General features: G+C 40.7%; 1 protein-coding gene across 4 annotated transcripts in view; it reads right to left on the bottom strand.

Moving 5' to 3' along the window:
• Positions 1-19,286, bottom strand: part of unc5da (unc-5 netrin receptor Da) — a 187,958-nt gene extending 168,672 nt beyond the window's left edge. For 2 of the 4 annotated variants that reach the window (XM_044012553.1, XM_044012554.1), the window contains exon 1: positions 18,947-19,281. In XM_044012553.1, the coding sequence (XP_043868488.1) occupies positions 18,947-19,058 (112 nt within the window). In that variant the 5' untranslated portion in view covers positions 19,059-19,281. Of the gene's footprint in view, positions 1-18,946 lie in introns of all 4 variants that reach the window. The other 2 variants (XM_044012557.1, XM_044012555.1) reach the window with 2 other exon arrangements.
• Between the last annotated feature and the right edge of the window lie 4,773 nt (positions 19,287-24,059).

Genomic DNA, 24,059 nt, shown 5'->3' with positions numbered 1-24,059 from the left:
TGTTCACACAGGATGCAAAGCTGTCACACAACAAGTTTACATACAAAGTCAGTAAAGTCGGGCTGCTGTAGGTCGAGTTAGAAATTCTTCAACTTTGGCGAAGAATTGCACCGACATGATGGTCAATCGCCAACCGTTGAGATCCTCCAGGTGACGTTGCATATGTTGCACCCTCAAAATGAACGGCCAAAAACCACGTCCATCTTCTTTTTAGCAACTTTTTAATAAAAGAAAAATCGTCCACGGTTTTACACAAGCACACTTTTCCGGCTTTTTTTTCCAGCCTGTTCCCAGAACACCTCACTCATTCTCTTAAAGAGACAGTACTCCTTTTTTTTAAAGAGCAAGTACAGACGTTTCCAATCTTCCAGGATACAGAGCCGGAATTTGCGTCATTGGTGATGCAAGCACAAAAATGCCCTAAAGTGATCCTGTGGTGCGGAAATTTGCATCCTCTGTGAACACCGCACGTGACACAACTGAGGTGATTTCTTTTGTCGGTGGATCTTAAACGTTGTCCTACATACAGTAAGAGAGGTAGGAAGACTTGCGACGACAGATAAAGAACTCATTGCTTGTTGCATTACATTTGCTTTTATGATCCACTTCCACATTGAAAACAATGATACTTGCACTTGCGTCCTGCTGTTCCCCTCTTTCATGGACTTCTTTGCAAACCACACCATGAAGGATCATGTCATATGCAGTTTCATGGACAGGGATTACTTCTCAAATGGACTTAAGGTACACATTTTATAACAAAACAGTGACATGAATGTCGTCGTTAGCACTGTGGGTGGTAGCATGGAAAAACCCAGTGCAGAGAGGAAAATGCAATATCCACACATAATAGCCAAAAGCTGGCCACCATGTGGTTCAAGTCCAGAGCCTTCTTGCTGTAAAGCAACAGTGCTTATCTCTGCACCACCGTGCCACCTAATAAATGACGGTGAGAAGCATAAATTAAGATGAATCGCTGATGACATAAAATAGAAAGACAATAACAAACAGATGCAGTCAAATCAATAAGCACCAACAACCGCAATTACATCTCATGAGATTCTGTGGCCTCAATAGAGCGCACTTAAAACAGTCAGCAAATCACATTTACTCACACACACACACACACACAGTCCAAAAACACTCACATGTCAATAAATCGAAATAGAACATAGGCAATCTGCATTTTGTTCAGGCATATGGACAACTACTAAAGTCCACAGCAATTCATCGTGCTTTAATATTGAAGTTAATTTAGGGCATGAAAAGGAGAATGCCCGTGCACTGCAGTGCTTTGTAATCCTTATTCTGCACTGCATTTACGTGAACACAGGCATTTTTGTCATTCCTGCTTTCAGATGTTCACGGGATCTCATGAAAGAGCTGCCAGTTATCACAGCAGCACAGCGATACAGGCACAATTCCCCAGAAGGAGCTAACGGGCTGCTGTAATGAAATGACACAGTGGAAAGAAGAATGGACATGCAGAACCGTGGCCATATTCATCGTCGTCAGAGAAACAAAAGACAGAAATGGATGTTTAATATTTGACAAACAAGATTAAACCAGAGGATCAAAACCTCCCTTTTATGTTATATTATATTCAAAAACAACATATGACCAGGGGTGGGTCAAAATATCGACCTTGACAATACGATAATCCATACACCAGGGCAAATACTGATATCTTTTATCTGTTTTAAGTTATCGGTCCAAAGAGGGAGTTTACAGAGGGATTAACAGATGCCCCTTCCATGATTGATAAAAAGAATAACTTCAGTTAGACAGAAGTCGTGATGTATCGCTATACGATTGTCTTGCATTATATCTAGAGCTGAAACGATTCATCGATTACTAATTAGAAGATTTTTTTGATAATTGAATAATCGTTTGAAGCTTTTTTCATGATTAAAACAAGATTTGTTTAAGATTCTTAAATGTGAATATGTTCTTAATTTCTTTGCTCTGGATAACGATGAAATCATTAAAAGTCAATCCCTTTGGTTTGTGGACAAAACAAGTCATTTCCAAGTTTGACGAACACCGATCAACATTTTTTAAGGTTTTCTGATATTCTGAACACCAAACGATTAACCGAGAAAATAATCGACAGATTAATCAATTATGAAGATAATCGTTATATCTAATTATATCGTTGTATCGATATGGACCATGTATCGCGTATCGTATATCATGAGGTGCCCTGTGATCCTCACTCCTACATATGACACTGTGAAATACATTTTGATTTATTTGAGGATGAACGATATTGGACCTTTTGCCGACATCCAATATCGTGGGTGATTGGGCTGATAACTGATACCAATATCAATATACTGTCAAGTGCATATCATGCCGATAAGATTGTGCATCCCGAATTTCTTTCTTTCCCTTACCCAAAATATCCTGTAACACCAGGTTGTACTTGCAAAGAAAAAATCATCAAGGCCATACAGTAGTGCATTACAATCTCAACGTAATCTGGAGTTTGGGATTTAGTCCAAAATGCTCCAAAATGAAGTGAAAATGAAGTGACAATGAAGCGAAAGACCCGACCAACAAAAGACTGAAAATGAAATGTTGTCCATGTTGTTGTTTTTCATTATTAAAAGAACAACATCCTCCTACTCTTCCCTGTATTCCAGATGGCTCAGGCAGTGGTGAGCCTCTCTCATGCATCACTTCTTGTTTTGCGTCATGTTTCACTCGCAGGTGGAAAAGGAAGGGGCTACAGAAAGGTTCAAGTAGGTGAGAAGAAGGAACAATTGCATTCACTCTGCAGCAGCCATCTTACAGAATATAATGCAGTAATCAAAAAACATGTTTGTTCAGCATGTCGGCAAACCATTGCATAGTATACAAAACACCTTTTTCTTTTTATCTATTCCAATTTATACTCGTTTATTTTCGCTTTCAATTTTTTTGTCTCTTTTTATTGGATTTAACTAAATTAACATTTTACCATCTATGTAAAAATGAATTTGCCTAACATTCTTTTAGGCTCCTGGCACAAACTGTGCCACAAACCTATTATCCTTCAGATTATTATCATTATTATATCCGTTTGAGATTTTCTTCTCCTTCACTTGCAGCGCGACTTGAATGACAACAACAATACTGACGTAGATCCGGAGAGACGGAAGTTAATTTGAGGTGCGTTAATCGATCGACGCGGTGTAAGACAGTTTAAAAATGACTCCACGTAACCATTTGGGACAGAAAGAGGCACAGATTTCTGTCGTCCATCTTGTTTTACTTTGTTTACACTTCTTTTCTGGTGTGTCGCCTGTAACTACAGCAATCCATATGGAAGACTAAACTAGACAATGTCAATATGGACACACACAGAGCGGATCTAACCACTTGCGATATATAATGTGAACAGTTGGTCGGGAAGATCAGATTCTGATTGGATACGCTTACAAGACCAATTTTGACTGCAATCAAACTGAGGCCTTTGTGTCTAAATTTGAATATAAATCTTGTCCCATTTTTATAACTATTATGCTCCATGAATCACCTGTAAAGCACTTTGTATTGCACTTGCTTTGATTACACGGAGCTATGTGAATAAAGATTTGTTTGATCTGTACACAGCGACACCCGATTCCCTCTGACATTTTCAGTTTGATTGTTGGCTTTCGTTGGTTAAGACCAGGGAGGCCGGCATTATCGACTACTTATGGATCAGGACTTCTTTAGCCAGTAGGCTATTAGGAGAGCCAGAGGTTCAGTCTCCCACTCTGCCGTTCCATAATTGGTCCCCTCAGAAGCCGGGTGCACTGCACAAACCTCACGATCACACTGGGACATTGTGGTGAAGAGAAACGAGAATCGCTGTTCACAAGCTGCTGGGAATTGATTGGCTCACTCTATCACCTCAGTTTCTACTTCACTTTTCTTTTAATCTAATTTCTCTTCACCTACAGATTACAATCAGCTGAGGTGGTCTTTGAGTAAACCATACAAGTTGAGATACAGAGGAGTAGACAAAAGGGAAAATGGCTGGAACAAATGGGAGATGACTCAGGGGTGCCTACTGGGTAATTGGGTTTTATCCTCTCATTTTATCAGGCCTTGTTTTGGAATTCAGCTGTACAATGCACACACACACATACATACACCCAGAAAAAAAAGGATACCTACACTTTAGCAGATCTAAAGATAACTGATCAGAAGTGGGAGAGTGAGAGAGTTCCTGTGGTCTCATTACGATAAGGCATATCTGTTTCCAACCAAATCAAGGTATTGGACACAGTCTGTAAACATAACGCACAGAAAAATTGCCGCACAATTGCTTGTCTTTCCCCTTTACGCATTCTAATTCGAGGCATGTTCATTTCAACCTGACATTTCAATTTCAGACGCTCCAACAATTCAGTGCTTTGAATATGGGCTCTGTCAATACACGTGTACGCGGCGGCGACGACAGGCTGACAATTCACCCAGAGCTCATCCAGCAGAAATACTGCAGATATCTCACCGTCTGTGATGCGCGGCACTTTGAACCTTATTCTACACCCACCTTTTGACAAGAAAGTGGCGCCGCAACAAAAGTCATTTATGCTAAACTGCAAGATCACATCACTCAACATGAAGGTCTATGGAATATACGGGCACATTATTCACATCACTGGGTTCAACGTTAATAACAGCTGCTGTTTTTTTGAATTCCTTTACATTTTACATGCGTTACAAGTTGCCTGCCGGTGAGAGCGGGTACACGTCGATCATACATACAAGTCTCAATTATAACATTAATGAGTTTGCCTTCCTGGATACAAACATTTCGTGAATTACTATCAAAGTGTATTTGTTTTCATTTGCCCCACGCACTGTATAAATGACTATTAATATTTAAAACCCATTTCTGACTCAGAGCTTGTGTAATTAAGAATCATTAGACCTTATTCATTACTTTCTGTTTATTTTCTGACAAGAATTACCACAATGACAGTAATTAAGATACCGTTTGTACTGACTGGCAGTTTTTTTATTGTTATTATTAGTATTATTATTATTTAAGAAGCCCACTACTGTCCTGCTTCATTTTAAAGGTATGATTTCAGAATGAGCATTTAGCTCATTAACAACTCACTGAAGATAATCATAAAACTGTAAAGCATGGACTATGTATGCTATAGAAAAAAGAGTTTATAGTTCCTTTTAAAGGATATATTAATTTTACAAAATGATTACCTGGAATTAGTTGGTTTATGTTTTGAAATATAGTAAACTGTAAAATTACAATAAATATTACATGTCATTTTAAGTGACATAGGTATTGTAAAAGAAGCTAAGTCTAACACAGCTACTGAGTTATTTGCCCTGGTTGACGTGTTATAATAAAACAATAAAAGTCCAGACGCAGTTTGGGTGAACGTTAATTAATTCCCAGTTTCCAACAAACAAAAACAATCGTCTTAACACCATGGCGGTCAAAAACCTTTTGCCCTTCCGAGTGAAACACCTAACAACAACGACATTGCTCCCTTATACACCTACATATATTCACTCCAGTCCAGTAGGTGGCGGTAACACACATAAAAGCTGGTTTGCCAACCACCATTATATTTCAGAGAAGAAGAACGTAAGCGTAAAACTCCACCATGTAAGAATTAAAGACATCTAAATAGCATGTCAGAAAACTACGGTGGCCTTCACATTCCAGAAAAGGTGTTTTAAGCTTCTTCTTAAAATCAAAAAAGACATTCAGGCTGTTGTAGAACCATGGCAGCACAAGATGAGGGCCTCCATAAAGCAAGGCCCATGTCAAATAGAGGCTTGTTTTAAGACCAAAATATTGTCATTGCAAAGCGATTACACTTACGCAGGCATACTTATGGGTAGCATATTCAATTTCAGCCAGTGAACGCTCCTAAATGTTACACACTGGACCTTTAACAACACTGTCTGTCTGTTATAATGTTTATTTGCGATGTATTTCAGCGTTGGCTCGACTGTAAAAGCATAGTGTAAGTTGTTTATTCATTCAATAAACGATTAAATGTCTATGGAGCATATACGGTATGGAAAAATGCAGCTTTCATGGACTTTTTTTTTGTTTAATGCTGACTGTGCAATCGTCACGTTGCTGCCACCAGTGTTTTCTAAATTAGCTCACTGAATGTGGAAGTCCCCTCTGTTTTGTCCAGTGCAGTCCTTAATTGTGTTGTGTCATCCGTTATTTAGCTAATTTTAAATGTGGACAACTTAATGTTCTTTACTGCAGGACACAATCTGTCAGCTGAACACACACACACACACACACACACGCATGTTCGACATTCATGACTTGCGGGGACATTGCATTGACTTACATTCATTTCTTGGAGACTTACTCTAACCTTAACCACAATTACTACTGGCCTAATCCTAATCCTAATCCTAACCCTAACCTAACCTTAAAACATATCTTCACCTTAAAATGTAGTAATTTACGTTATGGGGACTTGCTTTTTGTCCCCACAAGGAGGACAAGTCCCCATAATGTGACTGTGTAAACAGGTTTAGGTCCCCACAACATTAGTAATACCTGGACACACATACACACACACACACACACACACACTCTCATGAAGTGATACAGACAGATAGGCACCAGTGTTGTTAGGGCTGGTTAGTGACTACACATGTTCACCATGCAGCAGAGCACAATTGGACAAAATGTCATGAAGATTTGAAGGAAGTGCAAATAAAATATGGATTTAATCATTCAAAATCATCGTATTTGTATTCTTTGCGCCGTGGTTTTTTGTTCGCAATTCATTAGAAAGCTGCCTGCTGATTGGCTACTGAGTTTCAGAGCGACAGCTCAGTGGACTGGACGTAGTCATAGGCTTGGAGTCGCTGGAACAAAATAATTGTAAGTATCTAACGGTGATAATCTGACAAACGTTAGATAATTGCAATTATTGCAGTCGGATGTTGACAGGGAAAACTTGGGGAACGAGTTCCAGACAGACAGCTACTCCATTGAGCCGTCACTCCTCCAAACTCAGTAGCCAATCAGCAGGCAGCTTCCTACATCGCGAACCAAAAACCACAGCGCAAAGAACAAAACAGGGAGCACAAAGAACAAGTGTATTTTCAAACAATAAAATACAACATTTTTGAATGATTAAATCCATATTTTATTTGCTTCCTAAAAAGTGTTGTTACACTCACGGCATTGTCACCAAGAAACATAAATATAAATTGGCAGGATTGTAAAATACCATTGTTCGCGGGCATTCACATTGCTTTGCCACAAAGGGGTGGCTCATGTGACAATGGTTGGAATGAGACGGACATGTTTGGTAACACATATTGACTATTAACTAGGTGCTCACTAACATGCATAAACAGCACACTAGCCCTTTATTAATAATGATTAAGCACGTATTAACACCTTATTCTACCTCTATTACAACATGATTAAGGTGTTAATACATGCTTAATAATTACTAATAAACGTCTGATATGGTACTTGTATACATGTTAGTAAGCACCTAGTTAATGGTGAATATGTGTTCCCTAATCTAAAGTGTTACCACAGTGTTTTTTTTTTCCATATTTAAAAGTTACACACTTCAGTTTTAAATATGATAAAGTAGCCAGCTGTTAAGTGAGCAGCCAGCACTTACTGAAAGCGCTGCACATGTCGGTCAAATTAAATTCTTTTGAAAGACCACTTATCACGCCAGCCGCCAGGCTGACTGTCTATGCGAAAACATGACAGACAGTGTGACAGTGTTCTAAAGCTTGGAGGTATACGCTAAGGACGAGGTTTCACAGGAATATGCGTTGGGGGGGGGGGACCCATACATTTGACAAAAATAAAAAAAGTCTACACCTGCACTAATTATTCAACTACGAAATGATACACGCGTTTTAGATGGAAGCCCCAACCTCACACTTCACTCTATTGTCTTCCACTCTGACTGAATTGGTCTGAGATGAAATGAAGAAGAAATAGGCAAAGCTAGGTATTGATTGTGCTGTCTGTGAGGTGAAACAAAAGTAGACCTTAAAATGAATGTAGCCACGTCGATGCACCGAATAGATGTTATCTATCTTAATGACAAACAGGAGTCCTTGGCTGAAGGGGAACCTCATCAAAGTTACAGATGCATAACCTTGCAACATGGCACAATACGAAGAGGGAAAAGCACACAACCTTTCCATATGGATAAACATTTAAATTTAACAGTTCGAGCCATTAAGCATTGTCAAAACACAAGAGAGGAGGAATCCAGCCTGGGCCTGGAAGAATCGCTCTATATACAGTATAATTTTTCCACATTGTTAAAAGTCTATAATAATATATAATAATATATAATTTTTTTAATAATATTTTTTTTAAATAGACCAATGTGTTCCTCATTCAACATATACACCACATGGATGTCACATACCCAGTAGAATGTGGACAACAATGGCAATTCCAAATCAATGAAAGCTTAAAGGAAGAAATGTGAAATGGGGGAGAGGTGTAACATAAGAAAGACTCTGCGGCTCTGAGGCAAAAGAAAAAGCTGGAGACACGGCGAGGGTCCAGGACCGGGAAAGAACAGCTAACTCATGTTTGTTGTGAGTGGAAGAAGTGATGGAGGAAGGCCAGACACAGGGACAATATAACAGTCAAGCTCGGAGATTAGGTGCACTCTTGAGTGAACTTGTGATTATGGAAGACACTGCCCTCTCCGCTTTCCACTGCCAAAGGTAAATACTGTGGGTAAATAGTGACAGAGAATAGGTGCAGTGACTCAGTGTACTTTTAAAAAGACTCGACACTCACAGCTGCCCTATGGAGGTTACTCTTTGCGTCCAGCTACCATCTACGTATGCAACCCGTGAACTGTGTAAACCATTTTCAAAACATAAAATTCTATTTATACAACAGCTTCACTCAACATACAGTATGGTTAGTCAATACTCACTGAGAAATGTGCATCTTTACTGTGCCCAAAATGCTTTCTTCATAGCCTCAGTATAAGACTTTTAAATGACAATGGGCTTGCTTTACAAACCTAAATTGCACCAACATTTCTGCAGCAGCTCGAATGGACAAACCAGCCAATGTACATATTGTATCTTGATGTAGAAGCTTAGTCTGCGAACAAAGAACGAAACAAAGAACCTCTCTGGTGTGTTAAGGCCACCGTAGTTCGCTTCGGAAAGGGAGGCGTGTGCTTAGGATTAAAATTGGCAGTCTTACCATGAGATGCCACCTTTGTTTTGGACATAAAAACCGGTTTTGTTGATGTTGACCACCATTAAAACATTCATCTCTAGGCAGTCAATGGATCATGGGATAAGTAGTAAGTAGTTTTCCAGCCACAGTTTACAAAACAGCTTTGTCCATTTCTGTTCATCAAATGAAAGAAGAAGTAGTTTGGCTCTCACTTCTGTCACGCACAAAGTCACAGACCACAGCACGCGAAGAGACTGGAGACGAACAAAAAAAAACCAGCTCGGTTCGCCTGACACCTAACATTACTGTTATTTCAGGGCATCAAACTCACGTTTACCTGATTGACGTTCTTACAATTCAATTCCATTGTTTGTTTGTTTCCCTGTGAGTTAAACCCACCTTTCCTATACCTAACAATGTTTTGTTTATCTTCTCCCCGTCTCCCTCTCTCCCCCTGAGCTGCGATGTTTTAAATTAAAAGCACTATACAGAGAATGTACGTCACGCAGCGGTGGCTTCATATGATAGCAATGGCAGCTCTCACACACACACACACACTTTTAAAATGACCTATTTTGGATTCAAAACATCTCTGCTGCCTAAAGGCAACAGGCATTATAGATATGTGAAAATGTGAATTTCTGACCAACATTATACAAGATGACTCCGAGACCATTTCTGATTAAATTCATGAAGGCGTCCGTAAGGTTGCGAGCATCAGCTCTCGGCAAGTGTGACCACACGTTTGAATGTTTGGTTCTTCTCTCTGCCATTGTCACTAAGAACACAGAGAGAGAGAGAGAGAGAGAGAGAGAGAGAGAGAGAGAGAGAGTCTAGATGCCTGATAATAAAACATTTTTGGCCAACATGGCTGGTGTTATAAAATATGCAAGATAACATTAATGCAGCAGTAACAAATAGGAAATCTATTTACTTAATTTGTCTTGTATAGTGTGAACAGAACCAATTACATCTGGGCTTATTGATACTACAGTCTTTAATAATTTAATCCTGGTGCCTGTTTGATACTGGTGTTGGACGCCATCCTGACACTGGACCTTGATAATGTTTGTAAAATGCTGATCCAATGCCACAATCATACGTTCTTCTAGAATATGAATGTGTTTTCTGGCACTGCATAATTGTCATGTTAATCATGTAGTTTATATATAAGGCATATGATGCATACGCAAGGGTTTTTTTTCAGCTTAATTAACCTCCGTCTCATTTAATTTATACATTTTTGTTTTTTTAGACAAAATGAACAAAACAAAGGGAAGCCGACACAGTGCTGACATCTGGTATTGAAAGTGTTGCTGACTTGCAAACATCGACTGCTTCCCCATCCAAGAGCTGTGTGAAATGACTTAATGAGAACAAAAGCTATTTCAAGGGAGTGTTATTCCACGATGTACAGATTTGTTGTTTTATTATTATTATTATTGTTATTATTATCATAAAGTAGTGTCTCTAAAATCCAATTTTGTCTTGGCCACAAAGTAAAAAATGTTCCTCTATTATAAGATAATTTTTGAAGCCAAGCATAAATGACAAATCCTCAGAAGTATTTTTTTTTACTATAGGTTCATTGTTATTTATGCCAGTCTAAATTAGATTTAAATGTTTGATTAATGCAATTTGTAAGAGTTTTAAAACTTTCTGTATGCTTATTTTTCCCCCCTCCCATTTGAGTTGAACTTTGATGTAATCCAGCACAGTGCATCTGCAAACACAGTGCTTCTGAATCTTCCCCTTTGTCTGCAGGACTGAGGATTTCTTCTAAAAAGCACAGAAAGCATCTTCAAAGATCCCACTACCCATTTTCATTTTATGAATGACAGAGCTTTTGCTGGTTTTACAACATACAGTTACACATCACTACAGAGAGGGAGGTTTCATGTGCCAACAGGGACTCTTAAATCCTATCCTGCATCTCTGACACCCACAAAAGCACCAAATAGCTATTGAGGACAGACACCACTGCATGAAATATAGCCTGGCATATACTTCTTCTATAGCTTGGGGTGTCATCTGTTTTTCCTTTCTCCCCTGTAGAAGGAGAGAATGCCTCAGAAAATGATTTCAAGATATAGAAAAAAAAAAAGGGAAAGGCCACCAACACAGCATTCCAACCATTAACCAACTTCTCCACAACTGAAACAGGACAAAGACTAAGCAAAAACCATGAAATGTTACCGAGCAATGACAGTACATGTTCTCATATTACATGACTGCCTATGCAGCAAGAGTCGCTAAAGTGATGCTAATGTCACGTCCCCTGTGTCCACCATCGTTCATGAAAAAACACCGGGGAGAACACCCTTGTCTGAGGGTTGTGTAGTGTTTGAGTTATGTACACAAATATGTGATTTGCGTCATATGATTTCACAACATGGCCCTGTGATGGACCGGTGAACTGTCCAGGGTGTAGCCCGCCTACTGAGATTGGCACAGCACCCCCCCGCGACCCTCCAGTGGAGGATAAAGTGGTAAACGATGGATGGATGGATGGATTTCACAACACCAGGAAATTTGAAAATGTCTCACTTTTTGCGAGCAGAGCGAAGCAACGGATGCTCCCTTTAAAGTGAATGTGAAGAGTCTTTACCACGTACATAGTATGAGGTATTCAGACGCCTGACCATTACCTCAACTGAAATGATGTATTCAAGTACAAATACAGCACTTTAATACGGGTTGGTTTTGTCGCTATCAGCTTCCACACAAGATTTTCAAGTGTTTCTATGGGAATTTGTGTCCATTCATTCTGTAGAGCATTTATGAGGTCAGGCACTGATGCTGGACGAGAAGGCCTGGCTCTCAATCTCTGTTCCACTTCATCCCAAAGGTGCTCGCTGGGGTTGAGGTCAGGGCTCTGTGCAGGCCAGTCAACTTCTTCCACAAGTCTTTATAGTCCTTTTCCTTGTGCACTGGGGCACAGTCATGTTGGAATAGAAAAAAGGGTCTTCCTCAAACTGTTGCCACAAAGTTGGAACCCTCCCATTTAAAGACACTAAGCAAGACATTTGCGTCAGGAAAATTCTAAATACTCCGATTTACTTTGATCATGTTTTCTCAGCTGACACCAAAACTTCTTAATTAAACTTAAACCGCTGTCACGCGCGCACAGAAAAACACCGAACCCCCCCCTGACTTTAATCCAAAGTCATTAGTTATGTATTTGCTTTTTTGATTACTCTAGAAATTAATTAATCATAGAGAGCAGCGACAGGTGCTCACTGTTACTGACAAACTGCTGTGACAGTCCCCGATAACACGAGATACTTAAGTATTCTGCACCTTAGTCCTCCGTGTCCCCTCCAACACTCCAGCGCTCCCTCATTCTGCCTCTCCATGCTTGGCTCTCCTTTCTCCTTCAGCCAGGTGAGTTGAGCAATGACAGCACAACCAGGGCATTTGTCACAGCAACAATTCACTGAAACTAAATGACACCTACAGGAATTCCAAGGGAGGAGTGACCAACAAGAAGGGATGAGCAGGCCTGGGATATTTATGAAATGAAAAGTACTTTAAAAGAAAACAAAAGTGTTAACCATAGTTAAAAACTGGGAGCTTAGAGAGAGAGAGAAAAACGAGGAGGTGGCATTGAGGTGAATGGTGTGAATCTCGCCTCTGTGGCAATGCCCTTGAGATAGCCAGTGAGGCATTGAATGGTGCATTGTGGATGGGCAGTTATCTCCAAGGCTTCCCTTTCAGCGTTATGAGGCAACACATGACAGCAATGCTAGCTCTTATCGAACAGAAAGCTTCAAGGCTGCGGAGACGAGGCTGAATGGCATATCTGCAGGACGCTCCATTTGACACGCTGTCATTCTCTCGGCGTTTGTTCAGAAGATACGGCGCCCTATTACTGTGCATGCATGCATGCAAACATCCCCGACTAATGCAAAATGCATGAATTACGCTGAATAATTAAAGTCCAATCGTTAGGTTGTGGATAACTCTGTATAAATGACACAGATGTCTGACGTCAACAAAGGGCATAGGAGAATGATGGAAGCTCAAATCTGTCATTTGTCATTCTTTTTATATTATTTGTTGAAAACAATTTCACGTCCAGTTAGCCAGTAATAAATAAAAGAAAAACAAAGAATATAAAAGCCTAGGTAGGCTGGTTAATAACAAGTAGGCAAGTTAACCATTTGGTTTTTTTTCAGAGGTCTACAAGACTTGAGATTTAAACCTGATCAAAATGCTGATCCTTTCTTTAGTTTCTAATATTTTGTCCGCCCTCCCCTGCTTGTGTTGCACCACGGTGCTACTTCGGAGCAGTGTAAGCATTTTTGTTCATACTGCCAGTGTAATAAATGCAATAAATTATTTCGGCACATGGGCTTAAGTAAAGGAGTTAAGCTGCTCTGATTGGCAAAAATAGAAGGACGTTCTATGCTCCGGTGCGCTTATTAGCAGAAAAAAGAAGTTTGCAAACATTCATGATGCAGCCTCTCATCACACAGCCATCACATTTACTGGCTAAAATGACAAATATCCCTCGTAGAAGGTCAGATCAGCAACGAGTAACTGACAGTCATTTGAAACCCAACCCCGCGGTTGTTGGGTTTGTGGCTCTCCTGACGCCTGCGTTTGTGCTCAGCCAAAGAGCATTAGTGAGGTGAGAACTTGGTGTGTTTCCAGCAACTTTAGGAGTTGAGAATGAATTAAGTTCCAGCTTAGCTCATTATCAGGTTTTTAGCTGGAGTGTGCACTGGGCATCTGTGTTGTAAGCATTGCACGAGATTCTGGATTCAGCAAATGTGCAGCTGAAGAAAAAAAAAAAAAGGGAACAGGAACCAGGAGCTGGGCCAAAAAATAAATAAATCTTGATCCAATAAATTTCTAATACATTCTGATTCTGAGGAATATAATGCAAGAAATTCAATACGAGTCATAACTGGTCTTCAAAGTGGCGAGAGGACCTGCATTAATGTATATATAACCACAGCAGATTTACAATAAACGCGTTGGATTGGGGTTTTTTTTTCCATCTTGGCAAACAAAATGATTCTCTTCCAATCAATTCAACCTCTCTGGGGAATATCATGTACAAAAAAGCTCATTTATTAACAAGATAAGCCTCAATAGCCAAGAAAAAAGACAATAGGTGTTTGATTAGGAAAAAGCTCACTCCGACCAAGCGTCTTATCGCTCTAATTGGTATAATGAGTATGTGTATATTTACTTCTAAGCGCATTTTAATTTTCCCTTGAAAGGCATTCTCCATCATTTCCAGGGTTTCTTTCAGACAGCACTCCCTACTTCTGTTGGGCTGCTGGTGAGCTTAGTTCCCTTTGAATGTCGAGAGGAGATGATGAGAGAAGGGGATTGGTGAGCTGCATAGAGAAATGGGTTCCCTCTGAATAATGCAAGATTGAAAGTGGGCAATGACCAGCGTGCAATCTCCTACAGAACAGAAACAACTGTGGATACCAGCCCAACTGTGCTCGTGGATTCAGCTCATGTGGATTGTCAGTTAAATCAAAGCTGGAGCTTGAGGAGGAGTCTGGCAGTCATTTTTTAGGGATAAATAAAACATGGCAGAGATGACTCCATTGCCCTTTACTCCCCTTTCCCTCTCTCTGTTTCTCTCAGGAGTTTTTTTTTTTCACCCCCAGTTACACAGTGCACAAGACAGCAGCAGGAGATACAGTGGGCTACAAGGCTACAGCTCCGAGCCTCAGCTACTACGAGCTTGTCAGATTTTATTAAACCGAAAGGAAATTTACGTGACGGAAATTAAATGAAGCTGTGCGTCTTTCCGTGTTGCGCTGCCTTTGCGTGACATTGTGGGTTGCAGGGAGGATGGAGTGGCAGTTAGCCCATTTCTAACCTTCTGCGCGCTGATCCAGTGTCAGTCAGGTATCCGTCTTGAAATGTGTGACAGGCTGCTGCTCGACTCTGCATTTGGACAGAACGGGGCGGTTTGCTTCAGGCTGAAGAGTTACATTACAGCACTGCCGTCATGTCAGTGTCACAGAGGAAGCTGTGTGGATTGATTTGATCACAATAAACTCACAGCAGAAAGACCATTAGGACATTTAAAAACAGGCCATCTTCAAACATCTAGTGTTGAAGTTGTGAGGCTGTATTTTGTTGGGTAGTGTACATAATCCCACCACTCTATAAATCCATAGAAATTCTGAGTGCACAATATTGGACTCTTTGCTGATAGGCCAATATATCTAGGCTGATAACCGATCACTGATATATATATATATATATCTATGTATATATATATATATATATATATCTCTATCTATCTATCTATCTATCTATATGTAAAATATGTAAAATATGTGTGTATATGTGTATGTGTGTGTATATATTTATATATGTGTGTATATATATATATATATATATATATATATATATACACATATATATATATACACACATATATATACATACATATATGCCAAATCTCTCCTTGTGGTGAAGACCACAATTCCTGTGATCCACTTTGCTGCTTTCTGACATCATCAAACTGCTGTCTTTAGTTTTTGTTTGGATCGAGAGGCAGGAATGACACACTGTGCATTTTAAAGAATAATTCAAAAACCAACATGTTAATCTGACTCTCAGTCATTACCAACGTCCCTTTCTTGCATCAGGTTCAAGCCAATTCATTACGCCACTTAGGATGTCAATTTAAAGAGACTGCATTTTAATACAGAACTCAAGCATGTACAGAAACTATGTTTTGCGAGGGACTCTTTTTCAACCACGAATTAACGCATTTTAATCAAGTGTTTCAACAGCAGGGGGCCAATGATTGGGTGACCGACTCACAGAGTTAATGCTGAAATGATGAGTCAGTTGATCAACAAACAAGCAGATCACTAAACATGTAAGTGTAATAACTTCTCCTTTATTTTTAAAAGGTGCTGGAGCTCTAATATCTTTAACACTACAACTATACCATGATTTAGTTTTGGTGATCACCTCTGCAGGCCATGTATGAGATGCTCAAAAAGCAGAAGTTTGGTGGTTGCTTTAGTTGAAATTAATTGGCATGATCTTGAGGAATGAACACTGCTATAACAACATGCGACACACGGCGCTAACAAGAGGAACACGCCTGTTCTCGCTCACTTCCGTCACCGCTGACATTGCCGCTTCTCTCGTCTGCTATATTCACTGGCACTGCTCAACATATCAACAGCCCCATCTCCTTCCTGAAGGTGATGAGTCTATACGTCTCTCCTTTGGGCTGCCTTTGTTATTGTCACTGTGGGCTCTCTGCACTCCATCAGTGTGTTAGGCTTTATATGCTCGCAGGTGAACGGTGTGTTTTCCGCCTGCAGAATAATGTCGGAGTCCTGAATGGTATCGTAGCCGCTAATAAATTCTTATTATCTGTAGGACAGAATATACTGTACATGTGTATTTTTATTTTTTTAAATACAACCATGCTCTGAAACTTAGTCATGCTGGCAGCTGTTGCATTATTTAGTCAGATAGTTGAGTGTTGACATCCATATTATTGCCACATAAATATTTATTTTACAGCCTGGCAAAAAGCCATTCCAAACACAGACACCACTTTAAAAGCTGGCAGATCTATTACAACATTTATCCATGCAGCTTATGAAAACTACATCTTGTATGCATGGGCACATTTTACTGTCATGCACTTACAATGTTATTGGTCTTTTTGTTCCCCTTTGCCAAGAATGGGTCGCTGACATGGAAATGCAGCCTCTGTGGGGAGTCTCGAAGCCAACATACAAGCAGCCGTGAAAGGGTGCAGTCAACCTCTTTCAGATCAACTTTGAAAAAGAATGACAAAAACCCCTTCTGGTCCTTCCATGCAAAGTCGCATGATCTAATATTTATGGTATGCTAATTTCCAAGTAGAAGCTAATTTCATAACTTTGAACGCTCGCTGAAAAACAACAATCGAATCCTCGAGGCTAGTTTACTAATTTAATTGTAAATTTGTCCGTGTCACACTGCAATGCAAGATAAATGGATGTCAAGAGGTCAGGACGGATTAGGCAGAGAGGGGGAAAATCACTAACCGAACGGAAAGATTTTGTACATAATGAAATACATTTGAATATTCTCTCAGGGTCCATCGTGACCTGGTCAGACAACAGGAGACACAACGGGGGTTTCACAGCTCAGTTAAGTGGAGACGCTTCAGAGTTGAGATATGCTGAACGATTTGGAATAAATATCCAATTGTTATTTTGACAGTAATATCAGAGGGACTGATCATTTTTACATCATTATTCTCATTTTCATTCGTTTAAAATGATTACTGTATTACTCTATTTGTGCAGAGCTGTGAGAAACAACGATGTTCTCTTCAGTCCGTAGAATAAAATATGGATAGATCAAGACAATAATTCATCTAAAATGATATTTTGGCTTGAACAAATATAAATACATTAGAACAATGGTTCTCAAACTTTTTATATCAAGTACCATCGGAGAAAATACCAAGCTCTCAAAGTCACGTAAACAGACCACGAGCAGATTTATTCTCTTATCATCCTCCTCTTCCTCATACATACTTACTACTACACACACACACACACACACACACACACTGGTATAGTGAAATTAGATTCAGATGGAGCGAGAGATAAACTGACTCAGATTATGATTAATTTGTAGTTATTCGCTTCATTTTCTACACACTTTGGTCAAAATACGTCAGCTCCACTCCGATCACATGCCCCGGTAAATACAGTGGAGCAGTATTTTCCTCCAAGAACCACAGGAGGAAGCTCAAAGTTTGAGAATCGTTAACAAAAAAAAAAATACCGTACATTTTTTGAGTTGTCTAGAGCAAAGAATATAGTATTATATAACCAACTTTTTTTTTTCCCCTTTTGTTCAGTGCTTCTGGTAAGTTGCCACCACATTTTCACATTGCTGATCTAATAAAGACGGTAAAGGTTGCTACTGTTTGTCTCATTAGCGGCCAACTTTTCACAGCTTCACACTGGTATTCTAAAAGAGACAGAGACACTTAAATTCAGACAAAAATACTTACGTACTTAAATAGCACTGCACGATAATGCTTCAGACGCTGTTGCAAATTCATGTCTAATACCATCTACACTTCCATCATCCAGCATTAACTACATGTTTTGCATAAGCTGACGAATAAGAACCGATTCACAAGAGTCAGTGCGACCACAAATAACAACAAATTAAAGCACAGCTTTCAGCAATTATCTGCATCCATCACACAAACAAAGGCTTGTATATTATGCATGAAACACAGACTGGAGCCACAGTGAGTGAGTGAGTGAGTGAGTGAAACAGGACAGATGCATGAGAGCAGTGGACAGGCTGCTGCTCCTCTACAGGACAATTCCACAGTGGAACTGTGGTGATTCAGCAGTGGAAACAAATGTGTTGGGGATTGAAATCAAACTTATTTTTACAGTGTAAACATTGCACTGCATATCGTCGCCTGCGGCAACACAACATAAAGTCTTGCTCTCCCTTGATATTTCAGTTTAAACACGGTGAAGTACAGCAGAGCAAGAGATTTTTTTTATTTTTTTTGTTGAGTGCATTCGAGCAGACACGGCTCCCCAGGTGATTTTGATTAGAATTAACTCTCATCAATCAACTGATCCAGCAGCGCGTGGCGCATTCCAAAAAAAACAAACTTGGCACAAATAAAAAAACACAGTGACACACACACACTGCTCCCATCACTTCCCAAAACTAATAAACAACTACAAATGAAGCGTTTTCAACACAAACAATCCGCTCTCCGTGCCCACTTACCTCTCGCTAACGTGGCCGGTACGCGCGAGCCGAGGAGCACGAGGGTGGCAAAACTCAGGTAGCATCCTCCCGAAAACTGTCCCATCACTGCGCTGCTCTTCTCCCTCCCCATCGGGTCTGGGGCCACCGGGCGCGGGTCTCGAGCATTTGTTGTCCGCTTCGGGCTGTTTCAGGCTCTTCCGTGCGCGCAGACCGACGCTCCGCACACTGGAGTTGTGGGGGCGGGGGGCGGGGCGGGTGGGGGTGTCTGGTCGGTGTCCGCCTGCCGCCAGCGGACGGAGCCGTCACCTCACCGAAACGCAGTGCGGGGAGGAAGGAAGAGGAGAGAAAGTGGAGCTGAGGTCTGAGCAATGAGTGAGCAGAGTGACTGCTGCACGAGGGAGGGAGAGAGGGAGGGAGGGAGAGAGAGAGGAATAATTAGACAGGAGCGCAGGAGAGCCAGGATTTCAACACACACACACACACACACACACAGAGGGAGAGAGGTGGGGGGTCTTAACCAAATCATAAACCTGTTGAGAACTAAGGATGTACACTATAGGCAGTGGCGTGCACAGAAAAACGGGGGTTAATGTGCAAACACATTTTAACAGACCATTTGTCATTTAGTCACGCGTGCAGGAGCGTCATTTTGCCAAGGGCTGCTGTGTTTTATACAGCATGCAAGACGTACGCATGCACCAACACACCTTCCTTCCTTCCTTCCTTGCTTCCACACAACATCAAGAGCTACTGTATATGATACCGTGATCAATCCCCAAAGAAACGTCTTTAAAAAAATAGCGAATGAACGGTGTAGAGCAGGGGTTTCAAACTCCAAGTCAAGGGCCAGAGGAGGTCAAATAACAAAAACCTCCGAAACAGATGATTTTTCCATCAACCATCAACAAAAGGTGACATTAACGTAGCGTCAGCCAAAAAAGTGTCCTCTTGGGTTAACGAGCGCTGGCGCTCAGGCTCCTGAACTTCAGCAGAACTCGACAAATTCTTCGTAACATTAGTTGACACACTCGTAGTTAGTCAGTAGGGGGTGCTGCAGCACCCTCAGCACCCAACTTCCTTGGCCCCTGCATTTAGCTATAATCTCATGATATAAAAACATAAAAACGGTATTGCATAAGTGACAACAGTCTCCAAAAACTGTTCTCTATAGTTACATGTCATGCACACTGATATCATAAATGATAAATAATACCACATTCCAACTGGTCAAAAAAACCTAGTTACTGCAAGTTTAAATGCGTGTACAAGACATCTTGTACTTACATATTTATTACATTTATTTGTCATTTAGCCACGTGTGCAGGAGCATGACAAGGGCTGCTGTGTTTTATAAGACGCACACACATCCATGTGCCAACACGCTTTCCTTCCTTCAACGCATCAAGAGCAATATGACGCCTTTATCAGTCGCCAAAGAAATGGACTAGACAGGGCCGGCAATCAAACCCACAACCTTTGAGTTGAAAAACGACTTGCGGTACCACTGGGCTACCATTGCCCCTGCGACATCATTAAAAATGAGGGAATGAACGGTGTCAGAGTAACCAGCGACACACTTTATTGTTAAACTAACCATTTAGAAGGTGATCAACATTAATGTAGCGTCAGCAGCCGATGTTTCCTGTTGGGCTAATGAGAGCTGGTGCTCAGGCTCCTGAACTTCTCCAGCAGAACACGACACACTCGTAACATTATTGACATATTTGTACTGTAACTGGGCTCTGACAACATCCTCGTACACTGTGTTGTGGTTGCTTTTGAGCTTTTAGAAATAAAGAAATCCAGAATTATTTTCTGTGCCATTGTTTTTTCTGCATCCTGGCCCACCACTTAATATCATGTTAGAATGAAAACGTGGCCCTGACCTCTTCCTTTAAACACAGCACGTGTGAAGTGATAGAATATACTACATACATTTGCGAGCAATATTTTTTATAATAGTAATTAGACATTTGGTTGTAATGATTTCATTACATGCTTTTGTCAGCCACAAGAAGAAACTTCCATGTGAATTTTTGCAATTTTTAGCATATTGCCCACCCAAAATATACAGCCTAGAAGCCCATCACACCATCAGGTTGCTCTCTGAAAACTTGCTTCAAATAAAGTTAAAATGAAAACTTTTATTGTGAAAATAGAGACACGATCAATCACGACACCAAAGCTTTTTGGGTTCTACACCGTAGATAATAAAGTAGAGAACAAAGGCATCACAGATCAGCGGCGCGACAAGTGATCGTCGTCACGTGACTAACGGTAAGAAGGGTAATGAATAATGGCATGTTTGTGTGTGTGGGTGGGGAAAATCCAAATATCTTTGAAGGAAGAGCTTGTCTCTGTAATGTTGTTCTGAACTTGATTTTTAGAAAAAGTGACAGCCCCTTTTCTGTGTTTTCCAATTCAAATTTCCACTAAGTCATTTTCTTTCTGAACAATAATGGTGTCAATCCACACCATTTTCTTTGAACTCATGCCAAAGCAAAATAGTGGAAAAGTCTGGGAAAATGATGTCTTTGCTAATTAATGTCTGTCCTCAGCCTACGAGCATATGGCCTGTGATTGGTGTCCTATTGCCAATTATGCAGGCATTATTTCAGCTCAGCGAGACTGCTGCTTTCCAAATGTCCACTTTCAGATAATTTAATTCATCTCAGTGATCAGCCCGTAACATTTTCTGTCTTTAAAAGTATAAGCTGCGGTTAAAAAAAAAAAAAAGAAATAAAACTGGCAAGTCATTTACATGAAAGGAGCAGAGAGCGGGGCAAAGTACTGTCAATCATATATTTTTTTAAGTAGCTACAGCCCCTGTCTGAGTGTTACATGACTAACAATTTCAGCTGTCATTATGAAGACGGCAATGTCAGCAGCCTCAAGTGCAATTATGTTGAGCTCAGGTTATTGGTCACTGTATCAGATTAGACAACCACAGAGTCATAAATGTGTGCCAGACTACATGATGTCAACCGACTTCACCAAACAACACAATCAATGTTACGATGATGTAAGGAAGAGGCCGACTTAGAGGACACCCAGAAAGAAGACGGTAAACCAGGGGTGTCAAACATACGGCCCGCGGGCCAGAACCGGCCCACCAGAGGGTCCGCAGGATGAATTTCACATCACGTCACACAATCGGACCATAACGTGAAATCCTAGTCCAGACACCTGCTCACATGTGTAAATGGTAAAGTTGTTCATAATATGTTTTGTAAAAATAAACTTCATTAAAATGTAAAACAACCTGTTGTCTAACAGTTATTAAAGGCCACATAGACCGGAATCTCCAATGAACGCTGCGTTTGTGTGCGTGTATCTGCGTCATTACCTCGTTTATGAAACCCTAAAGTTTCAGAACAAACAGTTCAGCCACTGCTGAGAAAATAGTGTTGTATTGTTTTCCTGGGCTCTGCGAAGCGGATCGGCACTTCCTTAATTTTGATGTCGTCATCAGAAATCCTCACCACTCCTCTCACCACCGTAGCGCCTCCCGTTGCGGACATTCAACCACAGAAAAAGAAGAACTACTCTCGTTGTAGCTGCTGAGATGCAGAGCATCCACCGTGCCAGAGGGGGGAGCTGTGTATCTGAGAGCTGGCCTATCTATTACATCACTTCCAGGAACCTGGCCAATCACAGGACAGTAGGAAAGCTCTCGTTGGCTGGTGTGGTTTTGGTCTGAAACAGCACGGCTGACGAGAGTGTCAGTGAGGAGATATTTTGATCGGCTCGTTTGCAGCAATTAGGAGGTTTTTAACCATGAAAACAAGTTAATATATGTATAGACCTCCATAACTAACATATATGCCTTTAAGCTATTATTTTACTGGTCCGGCCAACTTGAGATAAAATTGGCCCCTGAACTAAAAGCTGTGTGTGTGTGTGTGATACCTGCTGTGTCGTGGCCAACAAAAACCCTTGACTTGAAGTTCCACTTCATCACACCTCTTTTGCTCCGCCATTTTGATAGTTTCACCCTTATTTTTTTTTGCACATGAACACAGAACACATCATAGAACATAAATCATAAATACTCCAGACTTTCTGTTGGTGGAACTGGAGTTGTCCCGTACGTGGCCTTGATTGTGATTCACGATGACACACTACTGGTGGCGCTGGAACTCTGCATCTGCTGGATCGGACTATAATCACACTTATAATGTGTAGTCTGACCTTGGCTTTGGATCATTAACTTAAAAGATACAATACCATACTGTTCAAGCCTCCATTTCCACACGAAGCCTTGAATATAAAGTGTATGTATAAGTATAGACTGTGAGGGCAAATCTAGTGGTCAAAAAATACTTTTACCTGAAACAATGTAGAGTTGCAAATTAATTAGGCACTATTTTCTGGCCCATATCACTACTACTATTAAAATGTTTAATTTTTTTCTCTGAATTCTGGCTTTTTTATTTTTGAAATGTTGTTCGGAAAAATGTTATATATGGCCCTAATCATCAGCTGTAGTTAATGACATCTAATGGAGTTCCAGCACAACTCGGTTTGGCTCGACTCTACTTGTTCAGTGCGTGCTCTGGCGAGGTTCCAAGCGATCTGAGCCGACACTAAAAGTGACATCAACAGACTGCCGGGCCGCTGATTGAGTGTCGGCGCTGGAAGAGTCATGAGCGTGACGTCCGACACATAAATCAAACCGAACAATGCTGAACGGTAGATCAGTTTAAAAAGACTTCCCTACTCCTGATAACATGCGTTAATCTCAAACATTGAGCACGGAAACGTCGAAAATCACAATATTTAGCAGAGGAGTCCGGTGTATTTAGCGACAGCCCTGCCCGAAAGCTGGCAATCGTGAGCTGCATCACAACCCGTTCAGACAGAGTCTGTGCAGGAAGTACTGAACTGATTCTAAGGATTCAACACCCCCCGAAAAGAATTGATTTGCTGGTCACTAGTTTGTGCGTTTGTGTTGTGTATAAAACGACGTCACAACAGTTTCATGCAGCCGTGCTATGACGACACCATCCACGTAGAGGCGGGGGTAGTTCGGAGTAATGGAAAACGACACCAAACCGAGAAGTGCCCTCACTATGATCAGAGTCTAAAATATCTCCTCCAAAAGTTAGGGTACCAGTCAGAATATATTAGT

The sequence above is a fragment of the Solea senegalensis genome, linkage group LG21 (genome assembly GCF_019176455.1).
Source record: "Solea senegalensis isolate Sse05_10M linkage group LG21, IFAPA_SoseM_1, whole genome shotgun sequence".
Taxonomy (NCBI): domain Eukaryota; kingdom Metazoa; phylum Chordata; class Actinopteri; order Pleuronectiformes; family Soleidae; genus Solea; species Solea senegalensis.
Note: the sequence above shows the minus strand (reverse complement) of the source record. Positions and strands in the feature narration are given on the sequence as shown.